General features: G+C 35.8%; 1 protein-coding gene across 5 annotated transcripts; it reads right to left on the reverse strand.

The window, feature by feature from the left end:
* Window positions 1-871: 871 nt before the first annotated feature.
* LOC105793889 (bifunctional protein FolD 1, mitochondrial) lies at window positions 872-5,298 on the reverse strand. 5 transcript variants are annotated; one of them, XM_052633379.1, is made up of 6 exons: window positions 4,969-5,298; window positions 3,750-4,055; window positions 2,308-2,619; window positions 1,481-1,648; window positions 1,362-1,394; window positions 1,125-1,271 (listed from the first exon to the last, which is right to left on the reverse strand). In XM_052633379.1, exons 1-5 carry the CDS (start codon window positions 5,188-5,190, stop codon window positions 1,386-1,388), a joined length of 1,017 nt encoding a protein of 338 aa, XP_052489339.1. In that variant the 5' UTR covers window positions 5,191-5,298; the 3' UTR covers window positions 1,125-1,271; window positions 1,362-1,385. The 5 variants fall into 5 exon arrangements, 4 of the variants coding, with proteins under 4 accessions (XP_012478238.1, XP_012478246.1, XP_052489339.1 ...); XM_012622784.2 differs by lacking the exon at window positions 1,362-1,394 and having other exon boundaries at window positions 872-1,271; window positions 4,969-5,295; XM_012622792.2 differs by lacking the exon at window positions 1,362-1,394 and having other exon boundaries at window positions 872-1,271; window positions 2,308-2,544; window positions 4,969-5,288.
* Window positions 5,299-11,538: the final 6,240 nt, after the last annotated feature.

An 11,538-nucleotide genomic window follows, 5' to 3' on the forward strand; every position in this document is an offset into this window, starting at 1 on the left:
CTTCGATGTTTAAATGTCTTGAGATTAAAGGGTTCTTGTCTCGAAACCTAAAACGAGGAAAAATATATTTTAGGTTTGAGGTTGGCTTGTACCGAGACAATAGGATTTTTTGTCTCGAGATTCTACAGACCATGTCTCGAGGCATGTTCATACAATCTCGAGACCCCTTTCCAAAAATATACCATTTGGTCATTTTTTATCATACTATCTCGAGACATGACCAATGTGTCTCAAGACCATCCTGCCAAAATGTCAAAAATGCAAACTTTCCAACAATTAAATGATACCAAAGTACTGCCTAACTTATTCCAAAGGTATACCAAGCTAAAACACTTCCAATTGATATGTAAAAACATAATCAACATCTTTAGTTCATGACATTTCATATATCTCATTCCAATATCAGTAAATAGATAGCTTGATCTAACTAAATACATACTTTAACTACTTAAACTAAGTAACAAATCAACAGTTACCGATGCAATAACCATTTTAGCATATATCAATCTAATGCACATCTATTTAACATGTATAGTTGCATTCAATATCTAAAGATCATCACATTTATTCCAACACAACTAGTCTAACTAAACTAACTCCCAACTTGTGCACAACTAGTATAATATTTTAAATATAATTCACATAAAAGTAAATATATAAAATTTCCACTTTGGGTTGTTTCATTTCATTTCAATTTTTTTAATTTCATCAATTTATCAAAATAAAATAAAATTAAAAAGGTTAAACAATTAAAGTAGAAAACCAAAGTCAATAGTACAAAATTACGAAATTAGAGAAGCTCTAATTGTGTTAATGGTGGCAAGTTATTTTAATAGGTATATATAATCATAATACTACTTGAGAAATCATGTAAAGAAGTGATTTTGTTTCCTAATAATTTGCTTTTGCAATTTACCAATTATTTAGAAAATGAAAGCAAAAAGAATAAATAATGAGACAAAAAAGTCCTTACTCCCTAGTTGATTGTTAAGGTAAGATGGGGACTGCAAAAATGATGAGAAGAAACCGTAAAATACAACCGAGCTAAAGCTTTGTAGATATTAAATAAATTGCGAGCCATTCATAATGAGACCTGCTGGTCACGTAAAGCCATACAGCCGTTTGGCAGAATCAAGAGTGTTGCACAGAAGCATGGCAATTGTCATTGGTCCAACTCCTCCGGGTACTGGAGTCACTGCAGATACTATACTCAATGCTTCTTCATAGCATACATCTCCTACAAGACGGTATCCATACTCTGCGCTGGGATCCTGCAGTCCTCATCCACCAATCACTCTAAGTCTACATCTTTATGTGATATCATAACCATTGGAATGGACAATGAATGTCGTAGAACCTACTTTATGAGTTTACGCTATAGTTTCCTAATCAACCTACTTTCCCCAAAGTTTTTCCATTCAGTTTCTGCAATGAAAGCGGATTAACGTAAAGCAAATCAATGAAACAGTAGCAATTTTACCTCAACTGGACAAGTCCCAACATCAATAACAACTGCACCCGGCTTCAGCCAACTGCTACGAATCAGACTAGGTACCCCAGCTGCTGTGACTACTATGTCAGCTTCGCATGTGATCCGTTCAGGATTCTTCGTGCAAGCATGTACTATGGTGACGGTTGCATGGTGCCTCTGCCCAACAATTTCAGTAAAATATGCTTACTTAGTAAGATAACAAGTGGATACAGTTAAACAGAACCAGTTCTTAAACCTATGAGAATTATAGGAAAATAACTTAGAAAGAATTAAAATACAAATATTCTCAATAAAATTTTGGAATATAAAGATTTACACATATCATCAACATGGACACTGGAGAAATGTGTGAATATAGAATATCAAGATTTATTTTATCTTCTCATTGGTCAAAACTATTTTTATTTATTGCTCAAGTAGTGGATACTACGTATCTAGTTAATACATAGATCGATCCCTGACCATTCTAAGATAACAACAAAGTAATATCAAAGAAAGAAAAGCAAGGCAAACAAATAAATTTAGGAGTAAAAAAAAAAAGAGAAAGGAAATCCCAATTTCAGCATAAAAGGTGTTGCCTTGAGATAAAAGGTGTTGCCTTGAGGGAGAGAGGATGGAGATAACAAGAAAAGTGAGTTTCTAAGTGATAGAAAGACAGTTTACTCATATGCTGAAACAAAGACCATGAGGAAAGATGCTTACTAAGCCACTCAAATAGGGATTACTGCCCGATACATTCATATCATATCAACTTCCTTTTACCTCTTCATATATTTATGAAACATATGTAATGTAAGCATAAAATACATTATTACCTGCAGTAGTAATGCTATAGGCAATCCTACAATGTTGCTTCTCCCAATCACTACTGCCTTCTTTCCCACTATTTCCACGCCAGATCGAAGCAATAACTCAAGGCAACCTTTAGGTGTGCAGGGAACAAAGAGCGGTTCCCTTCCTCTCATGGAGAGATTCCCCATATTTATTGGATGGAAGCCATCCACGTCTTTTTCTAAACTCACCAGATTCAAAATCTTCTCCTCATCCAAATGCTGTACCAGGAAACTTTTACAAGTCATTTGCAGAACATAGAGGGTTCTCTTGTAAAATTCAAGATAGTATTCCAACTGAATAAGGCCATGACAAAGATGAGGATTAGATAATTCTTTATATACTGGCTGTGTTGCATAATGGAAAAAAAAGGGGAAAAAAGAACACCCAAATCTAGATTTTCTCTTCCAGGAGAGGATTAGATAATTCTTTATATACTGGCTGTGTTGCATATTGGAAAAAAGGGGAAAAAGGAACACCCAGATCTAGATTGTATCTTCCAGGAGAAGTGGTGTACACTCAAGCGATACATATACTACAAGAGAAAGGTACCTCCAGGAGCAGTACCAGTAACTGACAGTAGACTAGAAGGCACGTATCAAAGGGACAGGGAGAAACTTTGGGCTATATTAGGAGGATACCCCATCAACGAGATTAGGCTATAGCATTCATGCAGTCAATGATTTTAAAATAGGTGTGTCATGGGCAAACAGTCTGCCCTAGATGGCACTGTAGTAAGAGATGTAGGATGACATAATGAGCTAAAAGCGGTCTATGGAGTTACTGAAGTGCCCAAGGGAAGGCCAAGGGAAAATCCCTTAATTTGCCCCATACCATGACAATGAAAACAAAATCCTAGTATGTGATCAATCAAAAGATGTTGCCTCATCATGCTGGGATTAATCTTATGTGGCAGAATCTGAAAGTATTAGCTACAAAACATACAAAGGACTGCAAGAAAACAAAAACCAACATCTACAACACATAAACTTCTGAAAACTCAATCAAGATAACTAGCTGGAAAAAGGTTCATATTGTCTAGTGACTAATAGATGTTTCGAAACAAAATTAATTCATCAGGCTATTAGAAACAAAGTTGAATAAAAGATATTGCCTCACCATGCTGGGATTAATCTTATGCCTTTAAAATGCTAGAGAACTTGTTCTTATAGTTTGAAATATCAAGAGCATTCACTACATTTTAATGAAGAAAGGACACCATTTGATTGGAAATGGGGTTTGTCAAAGATTCTGGGTACTTGCAAATTGATGATCTCAAGGTACATTTATATCTACTACATTAGGCCATAAAATCATAGAAATTCATGTGCCTTTGTTTAGGCTTGACAACTATTCCAGTTCTAGCATTCTTTACCATTAGCTAGGAAAAGCAGAGCCACAATTGAGATCCCAACTGCAGGATTACCTCTGGCAAAGGAAGCTGCACAAGGATACCATGAACTGAGGGATCCTCATTAAACTTTGACAAGGAAGTCATAATATCCTCTTCGGCACAAGAGTCAGGAAATTCTGCCACCACAGATTTGATTCCAGCTTCTTCACAAGCTTTTATCTTGTTACGAACATAAGTCAATGAGTCCCTTCTTTGGCCCACCAAAATTACAGCCAAACCAGGAACTTTGCCAATGGACTCTTTCATCCTTTTTACGTTAGAGGCTACTCTTGATGTGATTTCCTCAGCAATAGACTTTCCATTAATTATTTTTGCGTGCTGCACATGTACAATGGTGAATATTACTAATCAAGCATGTGAAGAACGCATACAAGCCAATTGAGGCATTAACTTACTTGAGACTTTATTCTGTTACTTTGTTGTATTTAAGTTCAATAATATATACATGTCAAGTTATGTTTGGAATTTTACATTTATATGAGGGTTTAGTATCTTAGTTTGGTTTTCCTCATACAAGTTACCTATGTTGCTTGGACTCTTCATTCTTCTTGAAGTACCCATGTCTAACACATGGATATGGGGATATGGCCTCCAAAGGATCCTCCAAATATATGGAAAAACAGAGAAAAATCTAACCATACCCAAGCTATATACATATCCAACTCCAAGTAACATAGCAAGTTATGATGAGAAATTTTCAGCATTAGTGCTAGTGTGATTGTATGATGCAATAGACATAAGGTGGGACTCCTAAGGAAGTCTCGTCCGATGCTTAGGTTTTCTTTCTTTCTATCCCAAGTGTGAATCTTAGGCATTCTCATCACTTCATATTTTTATCAAGAATTAGAACAATTTATATTGGAAAATATCACAAACCCTAGCTCTCCACCAAGCAGTCTAGCATCACTTACACAAAAGGCAAATAGGGAAGGAGCATTCCTCTATAAATAATGCAGCACAAAGTTGGAATAATCATTTTTGCTAGAACTTTCACACGGCCGTCTAAGTTGTAATTAACCTTAAAAGATAAGTGCAAAAATACGTGTATTTAAGCAAAAGAGCAACTAATGTCATGGCATCCATGAAAAGAGGTAAAGTCAGTGGAAACAAACTAGAGTAAGTAGTTAGATATGGCTTGGCACCATCCAATTATCAAAATAAAAGAACAAACTAAAGTGCATAATAAGAATTAAAAATCTTATTAAAAAGAGAGAGTAAAACAAACACTTACAGATACAGGACTTTGGGAGGGATGGTGATGATAGAGGGTGGAAGTGGAACCCCAAATTTCTGGAAGGTCGACAGAGACAAGTGGTGGAGACAATAATATTTGGTTCGTGGTGGTGGTGGATAAATATCTTTTATATTCTTTCGCCCATCCTACTACCACCTTCCGAGTTGCATTCATCATCCTCATCCTCATCCTCATCCTCATCAAAATCTTCCTGTACATACCACCAGCCCAATCCTACAACCATATGGTTCTTGCTTCAATTGCCTCCATTCGGCACCGACTCACCAATGACACAATCGACTCCCTCTCGCACCTGAAATTTGATGCGTTTACAAATCCTCAGTCGGTAACAGCCTCCTACACACGATACTACGACAGCCCAATACAATAACGCCACCTGTCAAATCAACTCCTTTTGCCAAAATTCCAACCAAAATATCCTTTTCTATTGGCAGTTATAATTTTCAAAATCACAGCTCCTTCACAATAAAAGTAACGGGTTATTACCAAGTTTTTTTAGAACCGTACCATGTTTAAACCCGTCAGATCATCGATTAGTGTAACCAATTAAATTAAAATTTATTAAAAATTTAAATATAAAAAATAAGAATTTGGTTTAATTGCTTTAATTCTCGATCCATCGATTCAAAATAATTTTTTAGATTGATATTTTGATCGATGAGACCAATCTAATTCAAAATCATTGATTATTACCAAAGCTCCCTCATTTCTACATAATATATACATCCCCGAAAGAAAATCTCAAACTATCTATTTCCTATCATTTATTTTCCTTCATTTGCGACTTGACTGCTTCTACTCAACTAAATTCAACAACTGAATAATAAAATTAAACAATAATTATCCAAACAATTTAAAAATGTATATAATAAACTAAGAAGATGCTGAAGAATAGATCAAAAATAGGTAAACCTACTCAATCCAAATTGGCAACTCTTCCAGCCTTCTTCATCGTCGTTGTTTATTTTGTTATGGGAGGAATCATTCTGTTCAAGTCGTTGGGGCGTTGCGCTTTGGAAAAAGATAGTAAATAAAACAATGAATTTTGGGTATATTTTTTTTAATGTTTAAGGTGATTATAGTTGTAGAATAACAAATTTCATAACCAACTTGTAACTGTTCCATTTTAAGCAGAGGAGAAAAAATGGAAACGGTTATGCAATTCGTGAATGAAAATTTTCTTCTTCTTCTTTCTTCTTGATTTCATTCTCTCTTCTAAATTTACCATATCAAGGGTATTAGAGTCTACTGATCCTCCATGGCTAGTGATAGAGTTACAATACATCTTCAGAAAGAGGTTGGTCATCCACAATAGGAAGTTACCCAACTTCAGATCGAGTTATTTCAGTGGGACGCCAAGCTCAACACTCGTCTAACGGAGCTTAGAGATGACTCCCATGGTGAGATAAAATATGAGTTGCAAAACTTGTTTGAACAATATTTGGGTAATCTGCCTTCTATTCCTATTGTTGGGGCTCAAGAGGATAAATGGAAGAGCATTTTAGGTGGCCCTCCACCTGGTTTTCTTCCCAAAGAAACATTGATTGTTTCTCCTGTGATGGATTTGGGATGTATGAGTATTCCCTCACGCTCGAGCAATATTGAGAGGACTCTATGTTCTTATAAACTAGAGTGTATTAAGTTTGATGGCTTCGATTTCCGGGGTAGTGGTCCAAGCTGGAGCAATACTTTGAGGCTGGAGGTGTTATTGATAGTCCCAAAGTGAGGACTGTGATGCTTCGTTTGGAGGGGAAGGCACTCGATTGGCACTATTTCTATACTCAGAAATAGGGAGGGTTTCATTTGTTAACATGAGACTGTTATGCTCGTAACATGAGTGAGAGATTTGGCTCTAGTTCCTTTCAAGATCCCATAGCTGAACTGGTTTCCCTAAAGTAAGATGACTTAGTTGATCAATTCCACAATGACTTTGTAAGTCTTCTTAATCAACTTCAATTACCTAAAACTTATGTCTTAAGCAATTTCGTCAGTAATTTGAATTTGGAAATTAGGTAATACTTACAATTGTTCAAACCTAATACACTGGTAGAGGGGTTTTTGTTTACTAGGCAAGTTGAGAACATATTGTTTAATTCTCAAAAGAAATACTCTCTAGTGGGCATTGGAGGACATCCTCATTCCTCAACCTTGTTTCACACCACAAAAATTGGCCCTATCTCGAATTTCACTCCAGTTCGCAATGGATCTCATCTTAGTGTAAATAGTCATAAGGCTGCTAATAGAGCCATATCCCAAGTTGATATGGAAGATAAAAAATGGGGTTATATTTTTGGTGTACAGCCAAATATAGTCATGGCCATAAGTGTATGAAATCTCAATTGTACCAGTTATTGATGGATCTTTATACTAAAGGTAATGGGGAAGAATTCCAGGAATGCTAAAAGCATTTTGAAGACACAGAACAAGAGGGAGAGGCCATCAAACCTCGTATTTTGTCATTACATGAGATCTAACGATCTAAAGGTCATAACACTATGAAGATTGCAACTCATATCGGTAACACTTGGGTAATTATTCTAGCCAACTTAGTCATAACCCATAATTTTGTTGATGTCAAGCTGGTGAGGAAGTTGTTTCTGCCTGTAGAGCATTACTGCACTGAAGGTTACCATTGCTGATGGGGGCAATTTTTCCACCTATAAGCTTTATAAAGTGGTCTCTTGGAAAGCTCAAGGCAGCTAATTTGCCATCGATTTTATGGTGTTGCATTGAAGGGATGTGATATTGTATTAGGGATTCAGTGGTTGTTATCATTGGGATCTATAGTTTGGAACTTTGCTTCATTGACAATGTAATTTTCCTACTAAGGACAACCATTCACTCTTCAACGAATCATACCTGGTGTCATTCAAATCATGTCTACTACACAATCTTCAAAGTGTTTTTTTTGGTGGGGCATGAATTAGGACCTTGTTTCGAAGTCATGACTTCAAGCAATCAAGCTACATTAGCGACAATTGCCAAGGCTCCTAATCTAGAACTGCAGCAGCTCCTTGCAGAGTATGCTAATGTATTTTAGGCACTTAGTGGCCTACCTCTCCCTCGTTTGCAAGATCATAGAATTCCTTTCAAGGACAAGAACTTGGTGGTGAATATTTGACCACATCATTATCCAACAGTTCAGAAGAATGAGGCAGAATGGCTAATCAAAGAGATGTTACAAGCAAGAGTCATTTGAGACAATAACAGCTCATTTGCTTATCTTATTGTCATGGCCAAGAAGAAAGATAGGAGCTGGAGGCTTTGTGTTGACTGTAGATGGCTTAACCAACTTACTATCAAGGATAAATTTCCCATTCCAGTGATAAAAAAGTTATTGGATGAGCTTGAATAGGCCAAATTTTTCTTCAGGTTGGATTTAAGGTCTGACTACCATCAAATTCAAATGTGGGAACAAGACATTCATAAAGTCTCCTTTCGAACACATGAAAGCCACTATGAATTCCTCGTTATGCCCTTTGGCCTCACGAATGCCCCATCAAGCTTTCAAGCTCTAATAAATAAATGTTGTGTTTAAGCCCTTCCTAAGGAAATCCATTGTAGTGTTCTTTGATGACATACTAATCTACTCAGTTACAAGGTCTGACCACTTATCACATCTTAGGGAGGTCATTCATTGTTAAGGACTCATACTAATGATGACATACTAATGATGGCAGCACGACAGTAATGCGGTAGTGGTGTAGCGATGATGAGGTGTGGAGGAGGCGTGGAAGAGAGGTGAGTTTTTGTGGTGTTATAATGGTGTTTTGATTAGAATGTTATGGCTAATAGTGGTGACTCGGTGGTAAAAAGTAAAAGAAATAGTGGTTAAAGGAGGAGGAAAAGAGAGAAAAAAGAGGAGAGAAAGTTGAAATGAAAAGTAAATGAGAATTTTGGGTGTCTAAGTGCATGGGACGACAAGGTCAATGGGGGAGAGGGAAAAAGTAGAAAGGAGTGGTTCAAGGGAAAGTAAAGGAAGGTGAGGGAACATAAGGAGGAAAATATGGGCTATTGGAGGAAAGAAGAGCAACTTAAGGGAGGAAAGAATCTCTCCCTTTTGGCAACTTTGGGTGGATGGCAAGTGGGGTGTTGACCAACCTTTTTAATACTAAAAATTCTAAAAAAAAATAATATATGGGTCAGGGGATTTGAACATAGGATCTTAAGGAATTTAATTAAGCCATTTAGCACTAGGTCATTTAACTTGCTTGCGCATGAACTTATGAAATTACAAATAAAAATATGGGGAGTGACAATTAGTGTTTTCACCCCATGAGTTACCATATAGTCATTAGCTTTTACCCTTGATGCTCTTGGGTTGTGTGGACACACTGAAGTCATTGAGTTCATGATTTCTACATTTTCCTCAATGAAGTTTATGTTGGGAATCCCGAGTTACAAGTGCTCAAAAGCAATCAAGTTGGCTTGGTTGAAATTGCCAGAGAGAAAACGTTCTCTATATAAATGCTCATTCTTCATCCCCTACTCCCGAGATAAATTTTTTTCCTCTTTATACCCCGCATCGTCCCCTATATAAATGCTCATTCTTCATCCCCTACTCACCCACATCTTAGTCTCCTCTAAATTATTTTTTCTCTTTTTCTTGTGTGTTGAAATTTTTGGGTTTAAAGATTTATTTCTCTCTTGCTTTGAGGGAGACATAGTCATAATTTTAAATTGTGTTTGGGTTCACGATGATGTCATGAAGCTCGGTAACCTAAAAATTTCACTTGCCATGTGAGTATGGCACAATCATTTGAGAAATCGGGATCACTTTGCAACTCAAGATCCAAGTTGGCGGTGATTATATTGTCTCGAGTTGAAGTGTAACTAGGGCTTCAAGGTTACAAAGTTTATGTTGTTAAAGGATGGAGCATAACTGGGGCACTAGTTGGCAATGGTTATGTGGACACGACAACCATTTTCTCCTCGTCAGAGGAGCATGCTTCATAAAATCCACATGGAAGTGAGAGGAAGAAAAACACAAGGGTCTTCTAGTATAATCAAGTAATTCGTCTTGTTCATGTCCACCAAAGGTAGTGACCTTGTTAGTAAAACTTGTTACACCCCAATTACGTCACATGTTATAATAACGGGGGTCACCGCCTTTGGTGGATATGGACAAAACAAAATACTTGATTATACTAAAAGGCCACTACGTTTTTCTTCTTCGTACGCTTGTTTGAGTTTTATAAAGCATCCATCTCTGATGAGGGAAAACTGATTGTTGTGTCCGCATAACCACTGTCAACTATGACCCCATTTATGCTCCATCCCTTGACAACATAACATTCGTAAACTTGAAGCCCTAGTTACACGTCGACCCCAAACCGTATAATCATCGCCAATTGGGACCTTTAGTTGCAACGCGATTTGGCTTCCTAATTGATGACTCCATACTCACATGACAGATGAAATTTGTAGGTTACCCAACTCCATGACACCACTGTAAATTCAAACATTCATTTAAATTATAACCATGTCTATCTCAAACATGGACAAAGATAAATCTACAAACTTTTAATTTCCAACCGTAAGGAAAAAAAAGAAGAAAAAAATAAATTTTACCAAAGTGAAAACACGTCTTATAGGGCGCGTTTTTATTCTCTCTCTTGAAAATGCATCTACATGATGCGTTTTCACTATTACATCAATGAAAATGTGCTCTGTAGGACATGTTTTCCTTTCTCTCTCCAAAAATTAACGTAAATCGATAAAATTTAAAAAAATGACATACTTTCTTAAATGTTTTTTTTTCCAACATATTCTATTAAATTAACTAAATAAAAGTGAGATAAAAAATATTTTTATTTTAAATTTTTTATAACTTTTACAATTTTTTTGAAAATTTTAATTAATATGCCAGCAACTAGCACATGTGGCCATCCACGTGGCATGCACATCAGCAAATTAACGATACTATTAATTTTTCCATCCAATTATGGATAATTTAAAAAATAATAATAGTTTGAGGGCTGAAAAGAAAAGAGAGGACTAAATTAGTTATTTCCAAAAAGATTAAGAGCGAAAAATGTGATTATGCATACATGGAAAAGAAGAATTGATGAAATATAAAATGAAATAATAAGTCTTTAATTACAAGACAATCTCTTTGGCTATTAATTAGATAAAATAATGATGCGTAGAAGGTTGCGAAGCATTGTTTTCATATCAATGGTTAGGCCCAAATCAATGAAGAAGATAAAACCCATATTACTACTCAAATTTGCTGATTTCCTCCAAATATTTATACTAGTTAACACACTATTGAGAATGATTATTATTTTTAGTTTAGTTGATAGAATTTAAAATTTTTTATTTGGTTGAGAGAAATATATTTAATGTTTCAATTAGAAAATTATTAAATTATATTGGGAGCGACCGAATTGTGAATTTATTAATATTTGAGCAACTACATTATAAATTTACCAATAATTCAGTGACCAATTTGTAACTGTTTGAAGTTGAGGGATTAAAGTATAAGCTTAGAAATAGTTTAGTGAGTTGGGTGTAGTTTATACCGTCGTAAATTAATTCTTGATC

This window comes from Gossypium raimondii, chromosome 7 (genome assembly GCF_025698545.1).
Source record: "Gossypium raimondii isolate GPD5lz chromosome 7, ASM2569854v1, whole genome shotgun sequence".
In the NCBI taxonomy this organism is placed as follows: domain Eukaryota; kingdom Viridiplantae; phylum Streptophyta; class Magnoliopsida; order Malvales; family Malvaceae; genus Gossypium; species Gossypium raimondii.